We start from the raw sequence: 24,913 nt of genomic DNA, 5'->3' as shown, positions 1-24,913 counted from the left end.
CACGCGCGCCTCCCGCTGAGACGAGGCGCTGAGACGAAACGAGACGCCGCGCGCGTGCGCGTGCGCGCCGCCGCCAGGCTCGCGGTGGGGCGGGGCTAGCGCTGCCGCTCCGGCGCGCCCCGCGCCCACGCGACGAGGGGGGGGAAGGAGGAGGAGCCGGACCGTCCCTCTCGCGCAAGCGGTGCGGAGTGTTTCCGCCCTGCCACCCCCGCTCCTTGCTTCCGAGTGGTCTCGCCTGGGTTGGTGGGGGGAACCCACGTGGGCTCGGCCGCGCGCAGGGGCGGCGCGAGGGGCAGGTGAGGCGTTGGCGGGCTCCAACGGTCGCCACGCTGGTGACGCGGCGCGGCCGGGTGCCCGCAGCCGTGGTCGGGCCGTGCCCACCCCACCGCGGCCGGGCGGGCCGGCGCGCCCTCGTGTCGGCCCGACGCGGAGGCTGCCGGGCTTGGGCGGCCTGCAAGGGCCAGGGAGCGCGGCGCAGGCTCCACTCGCCTTGTGCCAGGCTGCGAGGTGGCTGCTCTGCACCGGCTGCCCTGTCGCTTGGGTTGCCTTTGTGGGAGGGTTTAGGTCCTTGCTCGATTTTCTCCCCTGCTCCTCGTAGCTCGCCTAGGGGAATGGCTTTCATAAAGGCCAGCAGGTTGTGTTGTCTAGAGCCTGCTCTGCTCAGTTATGTCTCTTTTGTTTGGCTTGTATTTGAAGTTTCAAAACAGCTACTTAATGTTTTGTAGCTAGTAACTTCTGCTTTAATGCTTAGATGACTAACGCACAAAGGCCAGCTAATGCACTGCCTGGCCCGTGGATGAGGTGAGGTCAGCGCTTGCTTTATTCCTTGGTCTTTTCTCTTCTAGCAGGATGCCATACTGATGAAGATGGCTTTGTGGGCTCGCCAGGTCTCCCGGTGGTGTTGTTGGCTGAAAGGAGCCCATGGTACTGAATTTCCTCAGAGACTGAGGAGTCGCAGCAACACAACACGGACATATCATGCATTTTGCCCTCTGGCTTTGCCACCCTCTAGAAATGACTTTCTTTTGTGGAAATTGCAGACCTACAGGCCTTTATCTGTAGGGAGTTGTTCTCAGCCTGCCAGCACCAAGGATGGATCTCTTGCATCTCCCGACAGTAATTTATCTTCACAGGTAAACCAGAAACAAGAAAAAGCAGAAACGTTATCTGACCTGAATGCAAAAATACTGTATGAAGGTAAGAGGTCTTAGGAATATCATTTCTTCTGAATCCACAAATCATGTGTTCAGTATTACCATTGCCCCTTTCTTTTTTTTTTTTTTTTGCCTTGCTTAACTAGAGTATTTATCTGAAGTTTTTGAATTTTACTTGGTTTTAGCCCCATAGTTAATGCAGCCTGTGGTAGCTCTAGGAAATAGAGTGCCATTAAGCGGCAGTGTAATTATAATCAGTTGGGTAGAAATGTTGGGCTGGAGCTGCAGTTCAAAGAGCCTTTCTTTTCATAGCCCTGCCTGCAGCAGCTGAGTATTTGTCTTCCTCTCCCAGTTGTGCTGGTACAGGAGAAAGGCGTATATTTTCTGAGCAGGAGTGGAGGAGGCCGTGCTGGTCCAGCTCTCACAACACAGCTGCACAGCTGAGAGATGATTCTGAATGATCAGGAATGAACAGTAGGAGGCAGCAGAGTGTGAAGCCTGCTTATGCACTGCCATGATGAGAAACGCTTATCAAACTGTCTCCTGAGGAAAGGGAGATAAATGCAAGGTCTCCTTGGTCTTGTCACCCTGAGCAAGTTGCCTTGCTTTTTCTTTGCTCTTATAGAGATAAGTGAGAGTAAAAAATACCATCCTCTGAAAATACTTCTGGTATGCTGAGGGAACTTTCTTTGGAGTTATTGAGCAGTCTCGTATGTCCAGATTCAGCTCTGAGCACCGCCAACTTGGATGCTGCAGAGCTTATTTTTGGGGTGGTTCAGAGCTGCAACTGAGATCTGTATGTTTGTGCAGCTGGTTCCGGAAAGAGCGTTGCACCGGAACTGACAGGCCGGCAAGCTCATATGTGTCTGCACCTGCAGTGCAGTTTATGTGCCAGATTGTTATCTGCAAGCAGACTAACAGTTCTGTGTGTGTGTGTAGCACTTTACTCAGTTGGCAGTAATATAATGAAAGAAAAATAATTGCTAACTGTTTTCTTAAGATCTGTTTTCTAATAGGAGACTTAAAGAACTTGGAGCTGAAAAAAAGTGCATCCATGCTACCAGAGTGGGTATTGGTGTATATTGGTTTGGTCTTCATCAGGCTTAAAGGAAGTTTTTCATATCCGTATAGATTCCTAGAGAGCTCTTTTTGCTGTTTAAGGTGTAAACGTCACTAAAAACATTTTACTGGGGTTTTTTGTGTGTTTTAACTGAAGCTTTGAGAAAAAGATAGGCTAACTCAACACCTGTGGTGGTGGCTCTTGTCAGTTCTTTTATGCAACTCTTCCTAGTACAATAGATTCTTCCTGCTTATAGGAACTTGTCTTGGTAGCTGTGGTTTGTTTTTGTCTTTTTGACAAGGAATAGTATTACCCTTGTCTCTAGGAAGCCCTAGTCATTATGCTAAGGTACAGAGAAAATTCCYATCCTAAAGAGTTTAAAATTAGGGCTGTTGATCAGTTACCAGTTTGATAATTGAGGTGAATACTATGGGTCAGCCTGCAGAACAGCAATTTCAATCTAGCTTCTGTGAGCTCCTGTCAGTAGTGGAATAGGTAAGTTGAGTGTTTCTGAGAAAACATATTGAGTTTTGTGGCTTTGGACAGTCAAGAGGAAACAAGCAAAATGGTGCTCATTTGGAAACCTTATTGAGTAAGAAATGGAGCTTGGTTTCTTTAGCTATCAGAGGTGGTGGGAGTCAGATGAGACACTCATCTCAGCTGGAGATTGCTCACTAGGAGATTGCTGTGAAGTATCTTGAAAGTTAAAACAACTGCAATTCAGGCATCTGATTCAGAAGGGGGAGGAGGTAGGGAGGAGGTAGTGGGGATGTCAGCTTATGGAAAACGATCTTTGCAGTAGCTTTTGATCTGAATATGATCAGGCCAGAATGTATTTGTGAAGATATGAAAGAAGACTGTTTTTTCAAGAAGGTGATGTGATCCATTATCTGCAGTGATCAGGATGGGAGAATGTGAAGGCAGGCTTGCTGAGCACTAAGTTCAGATTTAGTTGTGTGATCAAGAGTTGATAGGCAGTGACAAGGAGATGTGACAGAGACAAACTTAGATTTTTAGCTTGTATGGAAAGAGGCATTTGGGATTGAAAAGTAGTAGCGGAATCTATGCTTTCATATATTTTCAAATGACCATATATTGACTGTTCATCTCTTGCAAAGTGTTTTTACATTTTTGAGATGGAATTGAAGAGCTCTCTTGTGTTGTGGGGAGCAACTTTATCTTTCACAAAATGCATCTGACTCTTCCATCTTTGTTAGACTGGGATGACATCCCACCTTCGTCTGCTTTGGAGGAGATATCCGAGGAAGAAGCCATGCGGATCATTGCAGAGCCACTTCTTCCCCTGAAGTCTTCCACACTCCGAGATTATGTTGACCACTCGGAAACCCTGGCAAAACTGGTACATCTAGGTATATGTGGTTTTGTTTAAGTGGTTTGCCTACACTTGGTGCTTTGGAGATTCCTTAGTTTGTGTTTTGATCTTATTGATTCCCTTGTAAACTTGAGTGTTGGAAACTTTGTAGGAACAGTGATCCACAGCTAAGGGCAGCGGAATGATGTGTAGGGTAAATGGAAAGAGGAAGAGGACTGCATGACTCACGAGCAGTGCCATATTAGTTGAAGACAAGATTGGCTAACCTTAGCCCCTTAGTCTTGTGGATGCTGGAAAGAGGCATCTCCCACAGCTTCTAGAGGGGTAGATAGCACCTTGTGTGATTTGACTGGTCTTTTTTCTTTTTGTCTGAGTAAGGATGTTTTAATTTGCTGTAAATGAAATTGCAACTCTCCCTTCCTGGAAGGAAGGAGAGTTGCTGCTATGCAGAGCCTTCAAAGTGGGCTATAGTAAACTGGGGAGGCAAGAAGGAAGGAATGGGAGAACACCTTAGTGCTCATCAAAAAACACTTGGATTGTGCAAGAAGGGTGGTTGAGGTCAAGGCTACTGGCTCCTTCCTTTTTTCCCAAAAGTTCAATGAAATACCAAAAAGAGAGTGGGGAAATCTGACCCAGTCCAATAGCATTCACTTTGTGTGAGCCAGTAACCAAAGGCACTTTACTGCAAAATTGTCCCCTTCACTCATGTGATGGATTTGGGAATTCCCCTGCACACATACTTCTGTGCAATTAAATCAGATCTATGCATGTGGCAAATCCTAGTGTGCTTGATTGCTCACAGGCAGGATTCACTGCAGAAGTTCTCTTTCAGAAAATAAACTTAGCAGTCACCTCTAAAACTATTCTGCTTGTTTTATCTGGAATCTTTCCACAAYATACAAGATATTGTGACCTTGCTATGTTGAGCAGGTGAAGTATGCTAAATCAGTGCAAAAAAAGGAGTAGCCCTATAAACTTCAGCATGCCGTTCTGAAATACTTTTAGGAAATAGGACATGTGCCTAATTAAAACAATATCTGATTTTATTTGTTGTAGGAGTTGATTTATCCCAGGTGGAGAAACATCAAAAGGCAGGCCAGCTCTTACTGACCTTGGACTTTGAAAAAGATATAAGAAAAATACTTCTGTTTCTTAAGGATGTGGGTGTAGAAGACAATCAACTGGGATCATTCCTGACCAAAAATCCATACATCCTTGGTGAAGATCTGGAAGCTCTAGAAACCCGGTGAGCCTTTAAAATAGCGACAGGCTCTTAAACCCATTGGCTCAAGATCTAGTTTAACAAGCAGCTTAAGCCTGTCTCAACCTGTGTTGCTGCTCTTTCCTTCCTTACTTGATCCATGGCTCCGTGTTTCTGTCCCTTCCCATAGTTCAGCATTAACATGTGGTGGTGGTGTGGTAAGTTAGAGTGACTTCCCTGATCCACCTGAATACTGACCATTAACAAATTTTACTGCGTAAGTTTTAGTCAGACTAGTGAGCTGCATGGCGTCTATGCAAGGGATGAGAAGGAACGTACTTCGGGAGGAAGGAAGAATGGGATAAGACCATCCCTTTTGGTAGCAGCTTGGATCTGATTTACCAAGGAGACTGCTTCTGGAATACTTGTTACCTAAAATCTCTTGTCTCGATTTGCCCATCTTTAAATATGTGTTTGGAACCATGCTAGGTCTACTACTTAAATGTACGAAACTCCTGGATGTGGGACTATTTAGCCACCCCTCTCCATGCACTTGCCATGTACTATTGGTTAATTAAACTATGTGGTAGGGTGGGTTGCAGTGGGAAGATCACTATGAGTTTTGAAAAGCTAGGTTTGTTCCAGTAGGTGAGGAGCTGTCAGGAGAGGGGGATATGGTCAGCTGTTGGTTGAGTATAGAAGGAACAGTGGAAGGCATCAGTAGTGCTCTGGATGAGGAAGAAGGAATAATATACTGTACCTTAGTGGACCCCAGCCTCTGCTGGCATTCACACGCTGCACCTCCACCCCCTTCAGTCCCTTTGTGAGGAGCCTGAACATTTATGAGCTAGAGAGTAGGGAAGAGAGATGGGCCAGGACATGGCTGGGTGGGGGGGGCCTTCTGTTGCTGCTCAGAAGAGAAGGGTCAGGGCTGGCCCTGGAGAATGTGTCTCCTTGTCTGCAGTGTCTGGAGGTGCAAGTAATGGCTGCTGCTCCTCAGCACAGTTCTCCCGCCCTCAGTGTACACACATGCCTGTACTTACACTGCAGCAGTTATCTGTTGTCCCATGTCACTGTCCGCCCTTGGTGGCATCGGGGTGAAGATGGGCTGTTTAAACTAAAGCAGCTGATCCCTGTCTCTCTGCCGTAGGCAGGGGGAAGCAGCTTGCCATCCTAAGCTGCTTGCTTTGCTGCTGTTGGCTTTGGTTACAAAATGATGGTCCCCGAGGCTTTACTTAATGGTTTGTAGAACCATATTATCCCCTTTTTTATTGTCAGACTTGACTGTGTGTGTAGTGCTGTGCAAGAAATGTTGATGATTGGCAGTGGTATTTACCCTTTGTCAGTCGTGTTTTAGAACTGCTCTTCTAGATGAAATGTCTGCCTATACCTTGTGAATTCTGCAGCAAGAGAAGCAGGTCAGATCTTTTCTGTCATTACTTGAAACAGCAGCAGAGGGTTTTGGAGACATGATTTTTGTTTTGTTTTGTTTTCCAGCTCGAAGTGAGAATGAGACCACCATGAACTTTTTTTTGTGTGTGTGTGTGTTCCCAGCTGTATGACATTAGACTGTCACTTAGTGTCATACAGTTTGTCCATACGTAAGGGTAAATGCCAGTCTCTTTGGTCTGAGATACAAGATCTTTTAAAGATTACTTGGTTAGTTGTTTTGTGGAGTTTGTTTTTAAAGCTTATTCTTTTATGAAGATAGAATTATTTATTTAAAAAAAAATCATGGTGTCTATGGGTATTTCTTCTGAGACCTTAGGGGGGAGAAAAAGCTGTTTTCTCCATGTACTGTCAAACAATATTAACACTGCTTTTGTTTTCTGCATTACCCCCTCCTACCCCTGCTTTTTTAAGGTATTAAGTCTAGATACTGTGTAATGCAGACTGTAGTTAATGCAACTAATTAAAGAACTCTTAACTTCAGAAAATGCTGCATTCTGAATATAAGGGCTACTTAAACTGRAAGTATGCACTGAAGAAATAAGATATGTGTACATATATTCCTCTTTCTCCAGCAGCATGACTCAAAGTGATGTGATTCGCATCTGAAGTTGCGTGAAGTCTGATTACTGTTTTCACTAAATTCAGTGTTGTCTGAATCAGGCTGTTTAATAGTGTTGCRCTTTCTCTGCCTGTTTGATTATGTCTGCCAACAGTGAGTCTTTCTCTTTAATGGCAGTTATTTTAGTAACATATCTGTCTGGTCAGCTGTAGAGATGTAACTGGATAATACTGGTATGAAGTAGTTTTATAAACCTGCAGCTAAGCTGGAGGGTTAATGGTGTTCAAAACAAGAATACTGAGATGTAGCAGATCTGCCTGGCATGGTCTAAGATGTTACTGATAGCAGCTGTCTGTTCTCCCTGTGTCAGAAATCAACCATCATCATAGTGTTTGGCCATGTGTGTGCAGGTTTTAACTGCTTGTGCAGTGGGCTTAAGCTAGGATRTTGGACTTCATATTGCAGTGGCTGAGATACCTATGCTGATGTCAGTCTGGTCGAGGTCTTATGATTTTAACCATGCATATTTATTTATAGAAGTGTGTCCTTAATGTTTTTGCATTGTTAATTTTGGAGGATTGGAGGATTTTTTTCTAGAACTTCAAAGAGGGGTGTTGCATTTGTGGCAGAAAGGCTTTCACTTTTAAAGAAAAACCCTCCTAAATTTAAATACCCTAAATTTAAAATATTCAAGATCTTTAAATGATGTATTCTAAAATACTTGGTTTGTGTTGTAAAACGTGCACACTTAAAGGCATAAACCTTTTTCCCCAAAAATGTTGCTCTATGATTCTTCAGTTAGCTGAAATAACTGACCGTGGGCTTTGAGCCTATATTTTTATGAATCCACAATCACTTTGTTGCAAATGTTCTTTGCCGTAGGGCTGGTGTGATGGCTTGTAAGTGTGCTCCTTCCACTCTTTCTCCTTGTTGGTTTATGAATTCACACAGGTTTTCTGTGTTCCCTTGCTGCACTACCTTCCTTTTTTTTTTTTTAATCTAAGCTGTCTTTCAGTCATACAGATATCTTAGCTTTTTTTACCCAGTTACATTTGTTTGTTGTGTAGCTCTAATAACACCTAGATACTGAAGGGGACTTTTTTTGTTTTTCTCATTCATACTTTCATTTGGTGCATTGATTGTATAAATACTGCAGTAGAATGGACTTTTATTCTCAAAGTCAGCTCAAACAGGCTTGTATTAATTCAACAATCTTCTTTTAAAGAACAGCTATTTTTTAAGTGTTCTTTGTAATGCACTCAAAACGTGCCAGTATTTAAAAATGCCAGAAGAGAAAGAGCCTTGCATGTAGTATCTGCCCAAACCAGAAATCTAAAAATACAGCTTTTTAGAAATAGGCACATTAGGAGACTGGTGCCTAACATAGACCTGACTTTTTTTTCTTTACCTTTTTCTGTTCCTTCCATCCTCTTATTCAGTAGTAAGTGGCCTTTCAGAAAAAGCATCTAAAAAGAATCTATATCATTTTGAAAATGTGCAAACATTTTGTGTGTGTGCAAACAACACCCTGAGTCCAGATTGTCCAAGTTGCTTATATCTTTCTGAAGAGTGTTTTGTTTTGTTTTTTGGGGGGGGGTTGTTTTGTTTTGTTTTTTGCTATGATAAAATTCTAATTTTCCTGTGAAGTCAGATTTGCTATTCAGTGGCTGTCCTGTGGCACTGTTTGGTTAGTGAAACAGGGGTTGAACAGGACAGTCCAATTTATTCTGAATATTCTACTGATTGATTTCAGTAAGTGTATCTGTGTCTGGTGTTGGTGAATGCTTTCCTACAAACTTTAAAGTGAGTTTGTGCTGCGGAGGGTGTATAGCAGGCTATAAAGTGAATGTGTCTCAGATAGCTGTCTTCTGAAAGCTGAGTATACCTTTGCATAAACACTTAAGTACAGATGGACATGGTATTGATTACATCATTCTGGAATGTTTTATTGCTATGGATTCCATGTTGCCAGGAAACAAAACACAAATTTCAATATATTTGGCATGTGACTTCAGACAAACACGGTAAAAGTCAAAACATTTCATAATTCATAACAATTCTGACAGTTGCAAATCAGTGTCTGTACTGCAGCTGCACCAGATGCTTTGTTTTATAGTATTGTTAATGATGGCTTAAAACGGTTAACATGCTATATGGAACTGCTGACCCCTGTAGTAGAATGAGGGCTAAACTTTGTGGCAACACTTACAGACTTATCACAGAGCTTTGTTAAATTGGTCAATTGATTGTGCCTCTTTAATATACCAGCTTCTGGAGTCAGGTGATCACAATCTTGCCATATCTCTTAAGTTTCTTGCCTTTCAAGGTTGTGAAAAAATATTTCAAGTGTGAATCTCAATGACTTTTTAACAGAAAACAAAGGAGGGGAGTCAGGAGAACCAAAGGATTTTGTTGTACTTGTAAGCTTCTATCATTTAGTTATGTTTCTAGGCTAGGGTGCTTGGCAGTTGTGTGCTTGACAAATTGAATGGAAGAAGCACAGTGGAGCCAAGCTGCAGTGGTTCAAAACATAATGGGATAATTCTTGAAGGAACAATTGCTTAGTTCTGTGTCCTGCATTTCTTTGCCCCTCCACCCCACCCCAGTCTGAGGTTCCTGCAGCCAGTTTCATTAGCATTGTCTAAAGCCTAGGCTGGTGCCTTCTGTGTTGGTTTACTTCCTCATTTAGAAGTGGGTCTCCTAGAGCTTGTTCTTAGACCTTCTGTCTAGAGACTTTTGGCTTATGATGATTTCATTCTTGAGGGTTTGTGGGGGAGGGAGGTGGTTGCGTCTGGAAGGTATTCTTACTCTTTCTCTCCCCAAGACATGATTTGACACTCCCCTTCCCCCCCCCCTTTTTTTTCCTCATTGCAAGAGCATCTTTTGCTGGATGTCTGCTTCCGCAAAACGTTCTGTGATCTATTTAGTATCCTAATTACTGTCAGATAAAAACAGTTCTTGTATGTCCTAAGTTCATCTGACAGCAGATACTTCTGTTTATGCTCATCTATTATCAAAAGAACCTCTACAAATTGAAGTACAGGGTTTTTTTGTAAATTATGGCACATGGGTTAATCATATCTCTCTTCTTTTTCTGTGCTATTCCCTCCCCCCCCCCCCCAATTCCCTTTTCTGGGAGCTATGGTAATAATCTACTGCAAGTAGTGCTTGAAATAGGATTTCACTTTCACTGAATTCAACAAAGTTTGGAAAAAGTCTTGAGTTGGAAAGGTAGAAACCTCTGTTAAACATAAAAACCTTGATCAGCTCTTCACCATTCTGACAACCAGATGTTTTGTAACTAAATCCTTGGACCAGTGACTGACAGTAGGGACCTATTATAACAAAAGTAAGTTCAGCTAATTTAGAAATGTCTTTTTGGATGGTGTCTCTACAGATGGCATTGTTGTATGATATTTCTGCTCCAGTGCTATTGGCAAAACAGAGATGTATGAGGTATAGTGCTCTGTTCTTTCAGCAGTAGAAATGGAATTCATTAAAATAGCAAAAGGCTGTGTATATCTTCATGTCCGTAGCCTATGATGATCTATTAATGTATTTGCAGTCTAGGAGACAGGCTGGTACTTAAGCAGATAACTATGTTAACCTATGTTTAAGTACAGCTGGAAGGAATTAAAATCTGTCTTCAGTATTGACATTCTGCTCTAAGGTTTATTTTGCTTCTAATTAATTGGAAGGGATGGTATTTTGCTTTTATGATAACTGCAGATTTTCTCCCCTAATTATTTTTGGCGGAGTTGCATGTTAATGCTAGAACATCTGTCCGTTTATAAGATATCACTGAGGAATTTAAGCAAGTACTGAATAAATGGAGGCAATAAAATTTTCATCACTGGATTTTATTTTGTTTTTTGTTCTCTTTCTAGAGTGGCTTACCTAAAATCAAAAAAATTTGGTAAGGCAGAAATTGCTCAGATGGTCTCAAGAGCTCCGTATCTGCTGTTGTTTTCAGTGGAAAGACTGGATAACAGACTGGGTTTCTTCAAAAATGAACTTGGCCTCAGTGTAAGAAAGGTAAAGACTATACACCAAAGTCTTTAGGTACTTTGTCAATGACAGTAGCAAGGTGTTGGAACATAGGCCTTGTGATGACCTTCAAACACTTGTACACAAATATTGCTAAAAACAGCAAGCAACTCCTTAACTTCTAGAAAACTAATTGGCTTTTCATCTCTTCAGGATACTGCAACGTACTAAAGTTATCAGTGAAAAATAGTCTAATGAGCAAATGCCATATCCATCTACATGCCAAACCAGGTGCTCAACTCACCAAGAGTAACCTCTGGGTTTCCTGGTGAGCGCTACCATGCTAAGTGCTTAGCAGGTGTTTTGCACCCTGCTTTGGGATCTTCTTAGGATCTAGCTTCCTGGAATAAGTGGGAAGTGTGTTAGTTGTTTTCCTGCAGTGGCTGATGATGCCCATAATTACCAAGGTCCAAGTGAAATGTTGTATTCTTCTGTTAACTGGACTTTCTCAGGCTTGAGGTAAGAGACGGTTCTGGCCAAGTGTTTAGTCACTGTCTTGTAGTCAGGGTGGACTGCAAGTACTCCTGGAGTTCAGCAGATGTGGGGTAATTTCTAATACTACCATAATATTATTGTGCAAACAAACCTGAGGTAGAGAAATAAAGTACTGCAGCTGAAAAATCTTTTCACAGCTTCTGTCAGGTAGTGTTTCCTTTACTTTAAGGAGATGGGCAGAAACAACCCTAAGCTCTGAGAAAGAGTCGGCGCTTCAGTATGCTTTCTACTTTTGGGGGGATGCTTTTACTTCTTCTTTCCATCTGTTTTACATTAGCTATGATTTTTTTTTTTCCCTCTCTCTCTCTAAATGGAACATGACATTTGAGTAACTTTTTGCTTCTTATTAGATTGCTGCTTCATACGAACTTTGGGCTGGAGATAAAACGAAATGCAAGGGAAAGCTCTCTTCCAAGTAGAATTAGAATTCACCAAAAAGAAAATGTTAATGTGAGATCTGTATCTTTCTTTCAGAGATTGATTCACAGTCATGCTTTCACCAATAATCTTTTTTTCCATGTATTTTGTTTTTTCTGATTGCAGACAAAGGATCTGGTAATTCGTCTTCCAAGGCTACTGACTGGCAAATTGGAGCCTGTAAAAGAAAACATTCAGGTGAGCTTATTAGTAAATGTTGAAAAAAACAGTGTACCCACACAGTTTAAGAGTCAGCAGAAGGTAAAACTCCTTGTAAGAAAATCCCGTACAGAAAGAATTTAATGAAATACTTATGTGAAGATGTAAAATAACTTTGAGCATTTTGTCGGACCAGTTCTTTCCTCTGTAGGAAGCTTACAGCAAGCTTGCAGCATACATGGAATGATATCTTATTTTATCTTCTAGTCTGATGCAGGTTAGAAACTTCATCTGTGCCCCTTCCTGCTGAAAGTTGCTGTTTGTTGGCACAAATGGTTACTCATTTCTTTACAGCAAGTGAAAAATAGGGCCTGCTCCCTCCCTTTTTTTATTATTATTATTTATTGTGGTTTTTTGCTAACTTGGATTGTCCGTGAGGATTTAGGAGCAAGAAATATGCAGTCAATTATTTTTCTCTTGGCAGGTAGCTAGTCTGCCAAAATGTGCATTTGACACCTATTGTCTGATAGCAGATGGTCATTATTAACAACTGTTGGGTAAATAACTTCAAACCCACAGGGACTCCTTTTGCCTTTGAAAATGTAACTGTATTGCTTTAATTATTGTGCTGTAAAGCCAGCTAGGCCAAACAGCATGATGTAGTATAACAATTTGAGAAATCCCATTATCCTATAATGCATAATTATGAATTAAAATATATAATTTTCAGACAGACTTACTGCTCTGAAACTATTAAGCACTGGGAATCTTACAATCTGGAATGCATGTGTGGTAAGGGAGGAGAATGGAAAATACCAGACTGTTCCAATTAATAGTGCTTTCTTTTTAATGAACGTTATTTCCGCAGGCTGGGGATTCAGTATATTATAATGAATGTGTTTTTAAGACCCTCAATTCTGTGCAACTATCTTGTCTAACTATCAAAAAGTATATAGTGTATTATTCTTATTTTTAACAAATGTTATGGAGAGAGGGGAAGGATTTTTAGGTCCTCACTGTTGGAATCTACTGATACTTAGAAGCTCCAGCTTCTCTGGAGGTTGAATGTCTCAGACTTGGTCAGGATTCTGTCCTGTATGTCCTAGGCGGGTGGTGGAAAAGTGGTACTCTGCAAGTGAAACCATGTGTGGGCTGTTACCATTTAGAAACAACTGCTACAATTGGTACTGGTTGTCAAAAGATACCAATGATGGACTAAATGAGCTCAGGGATGGGTTATTCCATCCTTTAAAGGTCTCATCAAGTCCAATTAGAGATCCACTGATAAAGTAGAATTGGAAAGTTTGCATTACCATTGCCTGTGGTAGGAATCATGCAGAGCATGTTGAACATTGCTAGGGCTTACACAGTAAGGATATCAATATACATGGTCTGAAAAGTTACTGAACATTAAGTAATTTGCAGTCAAATTGAGAATAATCAAGGGGACTTACACTTGAGCTCCATGTCAAGTGAGAGAATTATTGTTGTCCTGTTTCACAGAGCAGGAATTCAGGCATGTGGAAAGCTCAAGAGACTTGCCACAATTAAGTCTAAAGTAGGGGCAGCTATACGTCTCCAATGATTTAAGGTCAGGTCTTATTCTCTGTTTTCAGTGTAGAAAGTTATGACTGCTGGTTCAGATCTGTGGAAAACACCACTATGTGCAAACACATCTCTTTATACTTCAATGCTATCTGTTTGTTAATATTTCTTGTGATAGGCAAATATTTGTAAAGCAGATAAGGAAGAACCAGTAGCTGAAAGACCTGAATATAATCATGTCTAGAAACAAGTGTCTTTACAGGCCTGGAAGTCCTAAGGTAGCTTCAAAACCCAGATACCAAACCCTTCCCTTTGCATTTGCCAAGCAGTCTAGAAAAAGAGCTTTAGTCTTGGCAGATCAAAGTGGGCAAACAAAATGTACCACCTTCTTGCCAACTGAAGAAGCACCTGAGTTGGATTTGAAAGTCTGGTTATGTTGACTGCGAGCACGTTGGCTTCATGACTAAAAACAATCTGCTTGTAAATGTCACTGGAGGATAGAAGAAATGGATGAATTACCAGACAGACACTCTTGTATGCTAAATTCCTTTCTCTGGAACTCAACGAACTGCTTGCCATCCTGCACTTTGGGAGGAGTACTCATGACTTTATTGAAAAAATGTGTTATATTTTTCTTTTGGGAAACTGTAATTAAAGTCAGGGCAGTTTCTGAACAAGCAGTCTTACTTCAGGCCTTAACCAACTGTAAAATACACTGAATATACCAGGTATTCTACATGTCTCTTTCAGGTTGAACGAACTTTATGTCTAAGACTGCTGGATTGAAATCATACTCCTTAATAAAAAAAATCTGACTTTAATATATTAGAAAAGAAATAGCACATTAACAAAAGTAGTCATTAGCTATTTTTCATTGATTGCTGCATTTCACTGAATTCAACACCTCCACAACCTAAAAAGTCAGTCACTTTGGACAGCTGGGTATTGAAACTGATAAAAGATTCTTTGGGGAGAAGTCTTATGCTTGTAACTGCCCTGCATACAGAGACATAGCTGTTTTGTTTGTATATCAGACAAACTGAAAAATAGATGGCATTCATAGAAGTCATCTTTACTTAAAGGATATTCCACAAACTACACTTTCACCTGGAGTGATAAACAACTTGCACTCTCTGGCTTCAGAGAACTGAAACTGCAGGTACTATTGTGGATTGTTTCATATTGCTGAGTGACAAAGGGTAGAAGAATTTTGAGTTAGGTTAGTTTAAAAAAATCACTGAAATAAACTAAGTTTGCTGTAGCTGACTTTTGAAGATAAAATTGTGCTCTTTTTCAGGTATGTCAGATTGAACTTGGTTTTCAACGTAACGAAATTCAACACATTGTGTTTAAAACCCCCAAGATTTTAACTGCAAGCAAAAAGAGGCTCAGACAGACATTTGACTACCTACACAATGTCATGGGCATTCCCCATGACATGCTTACTCAATTTCCTCAGGTGAGCTGTTAATCTGGGGATAAACTGTAGGTGCTYTTTGTGTAACTGCTTTACTAGTTTGGTGCCAAAGGAGGATCCTCACTATATGCAGGACGCATGAATTCATCTTGTCTGGCTGTTACTTTAATTTGGGTAACTTTTCTTGGCAACTCACCAACTGTTGTAAATTCCAGTTTGGAAGTTCTCTTCATTCCCTCCCCCTCCAATCTAGTGAATATTTGTTTTTAACGGGAGTAATCATGCTGATCTCTTCTGGAGTCATGCAAGAGAGATTAGTGCCTGCTTAGGGATTCCTTGTCCTCAAACCTTATGTCTAGGTAAGAGAGAAGAAAGAAAATATGGAGCTCATTAGATAGCATATTTATAAACATTTCTCTTTCAGATTTGCCTAGTTAAAAGTTAAATTTTCCGGGTTCTAGGATCTGAAAATATCTTATAAAGGCAAGAAAAGTTTTCTCTATGAGGCAAGAAGATTCTTACTGACCTTGCTACTGCAAAGGCTTTAAAATAATCACAGGAATGAAAATAGTTGATATTCTTGATGGCTACTTTGTTTTTTCTATCTTCTCATTACAGTTATTGCCTCACAAATCAAGTTGAAAGCATTAGTCACTTTATCCAGTGCTGACATGCAGTCACAGTTGTGTAGCACCCAGTAACTTTTACAAGGGAAAAAAATAAAGCACACATTACAACTTCAGTACTGCAATAACTTTCTTCTTAAAATCTAACAGGGAATCTAACTAGCTAAAAAAGCGATATATTATATGGGGAAATAAGACTGCTCTCCAGGATTTTGATTACTTTGATATCAGATATATCTATCTTTACTTAGCACTGATGTTTGTTGTAATACCAATCTGTGTCTTGCTTTCGCCTGCCTTGACTTGTAAGTGACCGTAAGTCTTGCTCATTTCCTTCTCAGTTGTACTGTTCTGGCTTTGTGGTGCTTCATCTCATTATTTCTGCTCTCTGTTTGGAGGGGGAAGTGGAGAGATGCCTCGAGTTCTCATTCTTGCTGCAGACACCTCTCTTCCCTTTTCTTCCCTTCTATCCTTAAAACCAATGGGCTTCAGAAAGAAGCTACTACAACTCAGTCTTCTATATGGCCTGGCCATCAACCTGGATGACAATGATGCCAAAAATAAGAGACACACAGGATTTTTAAATTTTTTGTGAAGTCTTCTCTGCTGCTACAGCTGCTGATCATCCTTCCTGTTAGTTAAGTCCATCAGCAGTGATTGGAGGTTCTCTCCTCCCATCCCCCACCCCCTCTTCTGACTCTTCCTTAAAAGGCAAGCAAGGCAGAGGAGAAATAAGTTTTATTTTCTGTTCCAGTTCAGGTTTGTGCACATCCTCATATAGTCCTTCCTTCAGTAGTGCAGTCTTCTCTTTTTACTAAAAACTTTGCTCACTTTCACTCCCTCCACAATTCTTGTTGTCACTATAATCAGCTCTTAAGCAGCTTCTCTCTCTTTAGTTGTACTGCACATAAAAAGCAGAGCTCTAGCTCTGCATTAAGGCTTCTTACTATGCATCCATGATGCATCTGCAGCCTGCTTTCCTGTTGTCTTCCCACTGATTTCTTCCATGGTTTCCTTACCATTGTTCTTACCTTTGACTGCAGTTCTCTTGGTGACAAATGTCTTCAAGGGTAAGCACTGTTGTGCATAAGACCAGTGGCTGTTCTGAACTAGTGAACTGTGCCTTTTGGCTGTGTTACGAAAAGAGATGCAGCCACTCACTTTCTCTGTTGCCACTATACAATTCACTGTTTTGTATTATGTCATACAATCACCTCTCATTTTCCTCTCCATAACAATCCCGATCTGAAGCCTTATAAGGAAGTGTTTCTACCTATATACGCAAAATGCTTAGGCATTCCTGCTCCCTGTTTCTGAATGTCTCCTCTCCACTTTCTTTGCTGTGATCACACAAAAGTAATGCAAATAACTATCAGCCTATACGCTGTCATGCTCAAGAGAGTTATATTGCTCCCTGAGTTCTCGTTTCAATATAATAAGATTTAAATTTTAACCTCTTTCTGATGTTTGACATAAATGAGGGCAAAAGATCCAGATTGTTTTCTTGCTAAAACTTCAGGTTGTCTAAAAAAATGCTGCCGTTTTAGATTCATCAGATTCTGAAATTTAGACTACCTAAAGTTTCTCCCTTTTCTTTCTTTCTTAGGTTTTCAACTCAAAACTACTACGAATCAAAGAGAGACATTTGTTTCTTATGTTCTTGGGAAGAGCCCAGTATGACCCAGCACAACCCAGCTACATCTCTCTGGACCAGCTAGTATCCTTGCCCGATGAGGTGTTCTGTACAGAGATTGCTAAAGCCTCAATACAGGACTTTGAAAAATTCTTAAAAACACTTTAATTAGTAACACATGTAAAAAGGAATAGACTAAAGTTATGAAATAAACATATTTTATAAAACTACTCACTTTTTATGGTCTCTTAGCTTCTTAATTACTGGTTTAAGAAGTTGTTGCTTATGAAACATTTGTGGTGCATAAAAGCTAAGAATGTTCCTTATGGTGACTTAAAAAGTGTATTTCACAAGGATTAAGCAAATATATGTTGATTGCTATTGATGTAATCCTTGTAATTAATTGCTATTTTTTAAGTCAGAGTGAATGATGCGCTGACAGAAAAGTACATTRAAGCAGATTCTTCTACTTTTCTTTTTCAATAATTTCAGAGCTTTGGGAAAGGGAAAAACTGACCAGTGACTGACTTCTCTGCCTCCTCCTCTTCCTCCCCTCACCCCACCTCCCTCTAAAAATTAGAATAACTAGCCAGTGCAACAGCAAAGAAGTGGCATGATTACTTGTTCTAATCTCAGCAGCTAATAAGGTAATTCTTTTCTTTGTAGACAGAAGTACACTGTTACATACATGAAGCCCTTCATACAAAATAGTGTTTATCAACACTATTATCAACAGCTATCAACAGCAAGTTATTATCAACAGCTTATAACAAGGGTACTTCTTTGTGAGGCTGGTTGCTGAAGTTAATATCCTGAAAGCTGTACAGTGAAACTTGGTTTGAAATATAAAGGAAAATCAGCAAACTGAATCTAGGCAAAAATAAATAAATAAAAAGCTCCCCCTAGATTTCAAGGACATGTCTAGTTTTACTTTTATAACTCACTTTCCTCTCTGCCCCTTGGAGGGGAAGAAAAAAAAGTAGTTTTGCCCCATCCCTGATGTGGTCTGTATGTCTTCAGTATACAAGTAACCATGCAAAAAACAGCTGTAGTATATATGTAGTTGACACAGTTATCTTGCTCAGTTATAACTGAAGTAGATGGTAACATTAGGAATTGTAAGAGTATTAAAAGYGGTTAATGCTATCAGTAAATATATTAATATGGAATTATGAAATGCTTCACAGTGTATTTGGGCAAAGTGAAAAAAATGACTAAATCCAAATGCACACTGCCTAATAGTTTATTGTTTAAGAGTTTCCATTCTTTCAGTTAAAATAGTTCAGGAAACTTAAATCCAGATGTTTTCGTTTGAATTTAAGCTTATTTAATGAAAATGTCTCTTTTTTTTTTTTGAAAGCTTAATGTTCTTTGTGGAGATGCATAACAAATTTCATCTAAAGTGGTGGTCTGAAATGTGATGGCTAAACACTTCCCACCCCCTTGCTTTCAGATAAGTATACTAAATCTAATTCAAGACACTTGGTTAGATTTTTGACCCCATTAAAGCAAAAGGCAGGTTAAGGCTAATAAGCTAGAATCGTCAAATGATCTAATAAACTAATTTTTATAGCACAGTGTGTGAGTTCATAATGCCAAAGTAAAGACGTTCCTTTTTCAGGTCTACTCCTCTGTCCTCCTTAGCTACTTTATCACCATGTGACAAGGCATTATAATTTAAACTGTATTACATACAATATTTTCAGTGTCTTAAACTTTGAGCTTTTAATTCCTTTAATATGTTTAAACACAAATATGATTGTTGTCAGAACTAACCAGTCTTCTTGAAATTTTAAATGCATGAGCTTATGCCAAAATATTTTCCCAGAAATACTACAAAGAAAGGAAGCAAAAGATTTTACCGATGTGCTAAAAGAAAAGGGGAGAGAGGATAGAAGAGCTTTTTGGGAATCATACCAAATATTTTTTGTCTTTAAGATGAAAAAAGTCTTTAGAAGAAATGTTTGGCCTCGAATTACAAGTATTGTAGCCTGTTGTTGATAAAGGCTAGAAGCTTTTGATTAAGTTGGGCATGTTGAGCAATTGAGGCTTGCTGAATACAATACGGCAGTACTTGCAGTTTCTGAAGTGTTCTGTTTGCCTGCTTATCAAATTCAGCTGCATGTTTCTCCTCTTGGAACTGCCTAGTGTAATGGTATTTCTAGAATAATGCTACGTCAGGTTTTGCGTGTGTTTTGTTTTAATTAAAAAGTGGTCTATTTCTGAAAGAATTATTGCRGAAAGTCAGTGATCTGTACCTCAGAAAACAGAATTACTGATCCGATAGCTGTGCTGAGAACTAGCAATTTCTGCCAGGGAGAAGTTTTCTACTTCTTTCTGCAACTAGCTTAATGCTTTCCTTATTGTACTTTACAAACATAAATTCATTTTAGCAAGCATTCACCTTTAGCCTTCATGTAACAGCTGCTGGTCTAAAGTGTCTTTGTAGCACTCAGTTATAGCGGTTCAGCTGCCCCCGTTTGCAACTGGGTGTATCACTATAAACGGAAACCAGTGGTTGCCTGCGTGAGCTCTCCAGGCTCTGAGCTACAGCTTTATCTCTGGCCAAACAAAACTGTGGTAATTTTGGCACGGATAGTGAGGGCTATGTCTCTTAGACTGTGGTGGCAAAATTTTTCAATTTTTGAGTAGCTGTCAATTTGCAGAGACGCTCTGGTGCGGACAGTATCTACCATTAGGTGACCACATTATGTGCTTTATTTTAAATAAGCATAGATCAGTCTCTGCTTAACTCTGTTTTTCAACACTGTAATTGTTATTTAAAACCGTAAAAGTCATAGGCTTCACTACGCAATAAGGCTTATATCTAGTGTGCTTAAGTGTCTTGGTTGTTCTTCCCTCCGGTTTTGCGGTATGGAATGGGGCGAGTCCAGTAGGTGGGTGTACATAACGCTTGGTATTTTTGGCCCTGAGCCTTTGAGGAAAGGATACTCGCGTCCTCCAGAGCTGTACCAAACAGCTAGTCTTTAACCTCTGCCCTCCTGGAGATAGGGGAACGGGAGAGCCAGGAGGGCGAGGCGCGGGCCGCGGAGCGCAGAGCCCGCCCCGGCCGCGCCGCCCTCCGCAGCCGCCCAAGCCGCTCTGCCCGCGCAGCGGGAGGCGGTCCCACCCCGCGGGGCGGAGCTTCTCCCCGGGCCTGGGGCGCATGCGCAAGCACCGAGTCGCCATTGGCGGCCCAGGTAGGCCCTCCCCCTCCTGCCCCGCGCGGGGACGCTGCGACGTTACCCAGCAGGCAGTGCGCCTTTCCGAGGTCAAGATGGCGGCGAGGGCACCGGGTGAGGCATTGGTGGGCAGAGGTCGGGCCTGGGGGACGCGCCCGCGCGCCTCGCCTCGCCTCGCCGCCCCTTGGGGAGGCGAGGGGGGCACGGCTAGGGGCCGGCGGGCGCGGGGAGCTCCGCTGTCGGCGCCCGCAGCAACCGGTGGTCGGGGCCCGGCCCGGCCGGGCCCTTGTGGGCCGGTTTCTTTCCCGCCCGGCCCGAGCGGCGGCCCGGCAGTCTGGGCCTCCGYCGGGGAGGGCGGGGGGCCGCCTCCGCCCTGCGCTTTCCCCCGGTGCGGCTTCCCAAGGACGCCGGGGCAGAGGGTGCTTGGGAGCAGAGGAGCGCTTGCTAACGTCTACAGCTCGGTGGAGGGCTTCGGCTTTGGCTTCGGCTCGGTGTCACGCCGTAGTGCTGCCTTCGGGCTTAGGGTGTTTAATATTTTTCCTGCTCAGATATTAACAGTATGAAGGATAAGGTCTGATGAATTAATATACCAATGACATGCTGTGGTCACATGTAGCACTGCTCTTCTGAGGTGACTGAATAAGACAGCTGACTTAAAAGCAGAAAAGATAGGTTGCACGGTATTGTGCTGTTGTTCTGTTTCTGGATTTCTAGATATGCAGTTGAATTACTTTAATGGTATTTGATACTGAACAGAGCTTCATTGTCCGGAATTCATAGCTGTCACACTATAGTCCTTTGCTGTCCAGAATTCATAGCTAAGAAAAGATTAATATGCCATTGGTGTGTTTTTTTTCTTTAGAACAAATGGTGTTTTTTTGAGGTTCTAAGTGTTCGCTTTCGTTACTTTTGGGAGGTCTTGAAGATTTAGGATCTAGAGTAATATTTAAGTAATTGGAGAGGGAAATGGGAGGCTAACAACATACCGTGATGGCCATGAAATCATGCCAACCCATAGTGAGAGCTATGAAACTTGTAGTTATAGATAATTGATTTGAAAAGCACTGTGGTTTTGCTTTCTGTAAGGCATTATGTTCTTAGTCCAGGTAAGACTTATAGATCCTGAAATAATTGTTGCTATCTTTGATTCTGGGCTGTTAGCACTGTTCCAGATCTTAGAACAGTTTAAGACTCAAATTTAGTGGAAACAGGTTGCAATTTTTGTATTTACTGGTGCTTATTCTGAAACTTCCATGTCAGTTTAAGAACGCAGAAAAGTAGAGAAGCCAAGTCATATATGGTGTAATGCAAACTTGACATAATGTTGCATTACTGCATGTGAAGGAAGTCAGTGAATATGGCATACTGTTAGAGTAACATATAAATGTTGAATTGTGTGTTGCTCTTGGACTAATAACAGTCACTTTCAGTTTCAGGAGGTGGCCGCCTGTTAGAAAGCATTCGTAAGTGGTATTACAACGCGGCTGGATTCAATAAGCTTGGTAGGTATTGTTTCTGCATGTTTGCATATTCAAAAACTCTCACAACCTAGTTTTAGTTCATAACTGGTACATGCATGTTCATTTAACATGTGTCTTGTTTATCAAAGTTAGCTACTATTTTTGTTTGTGGAAAAAAGTTAGCAACAGCTTCAGTCCTTGTGATTGCTACCTAGTAATAAATCACTGATTTTTTTTCTTTTTTGTTTTCTTTTTTTCTTTTTCTGTGTTAGCTCTTATTTTCAGTGAAGTAACTTATAGCAACTAAGGTCAAACTGGAGCTGTCGAAATTTTTTTCACCAAGGAGGTCCTGAAAGCCTGGAAACCGCCCCCTGCCAAGTCAATTTCAGTGGTATCTTATACTCTTGTTACCTCTCCAAAGGCTGCCCTTGAAACTGGAGAGATTGCCACTGGTAGCAGTCAATCTAAACAGGATACTTTCTCCGTGTTCCCCCCACCACCGCCACAGCCCATGCAACAAGGTGTTACTTCTATGCTTTGTATCATCATGACTTTACTTGATGTCTCTCCGGCAGTGTGAGGGTGAAGGAGATGTAGAAACTGTGTTTTCTTAAGTGAAGGAGAGTGCTTTGATGCTATGGTCTTTTAATTTGTAAATCTGCCCCAGGGAAGTTAGTTTTTTCCTTTTTTCTGCCTAAGTTTACTCCTCTATCATTGTCTCACCAGTGCTTGGTTTAGGCCCTCTTCTTACCTGTCTGCTAAAATTCTTGAAGATATTAGTACTTCTTGCTGCTTTTCTATTAATGTGATTAAAAACCTGAAGAGAAACACCTAATTTAATCTAGAGATTAAACTAGCAACTGTGCAGCTTATACCTTTAAAATTTTTTTTTACAAAACTGAATTCTAGGATATGTGGCCCTTAAATGTATGTTTAAGGGGAGACTATTGCTAGCTCGGTCACATGAGATCAAAACCTTTATTCATGAAACAGTATGTGTACTCTTATAATCTGCATCTATCTTGGAATGTTACAGAAGCAAAACAAACTTTTTTTTCTTGTGTTGTTAATAATGAAACTTACAGCAGAGTTGATTGAATTCCAGAAATCCTTTGCTCCAAAAACAATGTGGGTCTGTTTTTGGCTTTGAGAAGACTAAATTTTTCTCCCTGTATTAATTTTTGATAGGAAAACAAACTCGGTCAGAGACATCTAACTTCAGGCATCCGTAGCTAGTTATAGCCAATGGAGATCTAGCCAGTATGCACAGTGGAGTTTAGAGAACAGTTCTTTGATACTAAAGTAGTCAGAGCTATTTGAGTGACTATAATATAATTAGTGCTTTTAAATCCTTAACTTAGACMATCATCTTAAACACAGGGATCTAAATTTGATGAATATAAGTGCACCCTTCATATCCAGGCTAGTTACTCTTCTGTATGTATTCTGAATACTCCTATGTAACACATTGAATCAAATATTCATTTTTGCTGTTCATTCTTAAGAGAGAGCACAACACCAAGTAAATCATGTATGTGCAAGTCAGCGCTTACAGTTGGTTCTCTGTGAGCGAGTAGTGATTCTCTTCTCTTGGATTGGTCTGTTTTTGCTTTTTTTTTTTAAGAGTTATTTCAGTGTTATGTAGAAACACGTATGTTAATCCTAAATGTTAATTAATAGTGTTTATTCAGTGATGTTGTAAAATCTTGCCAATACAGGGTTAATGCGAGATGATGTGTTGTATGAAGATGACGATGTAAAAGAAGCACTGAAGAGGCTTCCAGAACCTCTTTACAATGAAAGAATATTTCGCATGAAGCGAGCACTTGACTTAAGTCTGAAACATCAGATCCTTCCAAAGGAACAGTGGGTGAAATATGAAGAGGTATGTGCATAGAGTGTTTTCAGGGTGGAGATCTTAAATAGCACTGCTATGAACAGTCTTTGGGACTTTCTACCTGAGGGAGGTATATGCTTACATATTATTCATAATGAGTAAATATTTCAGTCTGTGTCTAATAGGATACCTTTGAAAATCAGAACTTTTGATCCCTGTTTAAAAATCTGTATTTTGCAATGGAAGTTCCCTTTATAACACTTTGCTCAAGATGACGAAGGCTTAAACTATAGATCAGACTCCTAGCAGTTCAGTTTGTATTCAGACGAAATATTTCTTCTGCATTGTCAGGTAAAGTAATCTACTGCAACTAGCTTAGAAATTCTTACAAAATATCTCTTGCCTTTCTGATGAGCACCTTAATTTTGTAGAAAATCTTGAGCCAAAGCTTTTATTCATAAAAATGCCAGGGAATAATAACTTAAATGAAAACCTTGGTTATGTTTTGGTAACTGCTGCATTGATCAACTGATTGCTTGAGTTACTTGAGCAGCAGTTTGATTTGTGAGTGTTAAACACAGCTGACTTCTGTTGAATCTGTTTTAAATGGTGTTTAGAACTAAAGTTCAGAAAAAGTTTCTCCAGTGCAAAGAGTATTTCTGTGGGATTTTGATCTAAATAAAGTGAATCTTGTACATTTCCACATCTTAGTCTGATTCAGATGCATTTATTTATTTTGTGGGCTTAGTAATTTGAGTCTGGCAGTCACTTAGGTGTCTTGGAGTTGCAGTTTAATGAGACTCCCCAGCCTCGTGCTTGGGATATTTGGCAAGAGAACATTATTTCTGAAGGTATAGCTGAAAGCATCACTGCTTGTTAATGTTCACGAGACAATAGGAGTTAGGAGTTACTACTCCACTATTTGCAGCAATTGCAAATTTAAGTTTACCTTTTCAGAGTAAGCAGTGTTTGATTTCTTTCCTTTTTTTTTTTTTTTTTGGTCAAATCTGAGGAGGAATGAGAGGGAAGTAATCAGCAGAGATTTTATTTGTTTCTGGGCATCCCTATAACTTTAAACATATACTTTTTTTTCAGGATAAGCGTTATCTTGAACCCTACCTAAAAGAAGTAATCCGTGAACGACTTGAAAGAGAAGCGTGGAACAAGAAATAACTATTGAACTACTTCGTGCAAGTGTCCACTTCTTTCTGATATTTTTAAACATGGTTATAGAAGTCTACCAGAGGCAAATGTGAGGCTGAAGGAGTACATATTTCAGCTTGTTCATTGAATCTGTTCATCCAAGTAAAATAAATGTGYCAAAGTATAAAATCTA

At 40.7% G+C, this 24,913-nt stretch overlaps 2 protein-coding genes and 1 long non-coding RNA gene across 10 annotated transcripts; 2 read left to right on the top strand and 1 right to left on the bottom strand.

The window, feature by feature from the left end:
* Window positions 1-130: 130 nt before the first annotated feature.
* Window positions 131-24,913, top strand: MTERF3 (mitochondrial transcription termination factor 3). Of its 6 annotated transcripts, XM_026060096.1 has the most exons (13): window positions 441-507; window positions 846-924; window positions 1,134-1,197; window positions 3,432-3,584; window positions 4,604-4,793; window positions 10,647-10,794; window positions 11,845-11,916; window positions 14,720-14,881; window positions 17,072-17,745; window positions 18,459-20,394; window positions 21,711-21,782; window positions 23,459-23,625; window positions 24,673-24,913. In XM_026060096.1, exons 2-9 carry the CDS (start codon window positions 922-924, stop codon window positions 17,264-17,266), a joined length of 987 nt encoding a protein of 328 aa, XP_025915881.1. In that variant the 5' UTR covers window positions 441-507; window positions 846-921; the 3' UTR covers window positions 17,267-17,745; window positions 18,459-20,394; window positions 21,711-21,782; window positions 23,459-23,625; window positions 24,673-24,913. The 6 variants fall into 6 exon arrangements, with proteins under 6 accessions (XP_025915883.1, XP_025915878.1, XP_025915884.1 ...); XM_026060098.1 differs by lacking the exon at window positions 441-507 and adding an exon at window positions 131-296 and having other exon boundaries at window positions 846-1,197; XM_026060093.1 differs by lacking the exon at window positions 441-507 and adding an exon at window positions 214-296 and having other exon boundaries at window positions 849-1,197.
* On the bottom strand, window positions 11,742-17,420 carry LOC112963233. The gene is made up of 4 exons (XR_003252546.1): window positions 17,334-17,420; window positions 15,366-16,595; window positions 15,036-15,194; window positions 11,742-11,896 (listed from the first exon to the last, which is right to left on the bottom strand). It is a non-coding gene; the product is annotated as an uncharacterized LOC112963233 (long non-coding RNA).
* On the top strand, window positions 20,311-24,913 carry LOC112963232 (cytochrome b-c1 complex subunit 7). Of its 3 annotated transcripts, XM_026060102.1 has the most exons (5): window positions 20,375-20,394; window positions 21,711-21,782; window positions 22,013-22,261; window positions 23,459-23,625; window positions 24,673-24,913. In XM_026060102.1, exons 3-5 carry the CDS (start codon window positions 22,252-22,254, stop codon window positions 24,748-24,750), a joined length of 255 nt encoding a protein of 84 aa, XP_025915887.1. In that variant the 5' UTR covers window positions 20,375-20,394; window positions 21,711-21,782; window positions 22,013-22,251; the 3' UTR covers window positions 24,751-24,913. The 3 variants fall into 3 exon arrangements, with proteins under 3 accessions (XP_025915886.1, XP_025915885.1, XP_025915887.1); XM_026060101.1 differs by lacking the exon at window positions 22,013-22,261 and having other exon boundaries at window positions 20,311-20,394; XM_026060100.1 differs by lacking the exon at window positions 22,013-22,261 and having other exon boundaries at window positions 20,361-20,415.

This window comes from Apteryx rowi, unplaced genomic scaffold, assembly GCF_003343035.1.
Source record: "Apteryx rowi isolate R43461 unplaced genomic scaffold, aptRow1 scaffold_165, whole genome shotgun sequence".
Taxonomy (NCBI): Eukaryota; Metazoa; Chordata; class Aves; order Apterygiformes; family Apterygidae; genus Apteryx; species Apteryx rowi.
The sequence above is the reverse complement of the archived record's forward strand: the minus strand, read 5'-3'. Positions and strand labels throughout refer to the sequence as shown.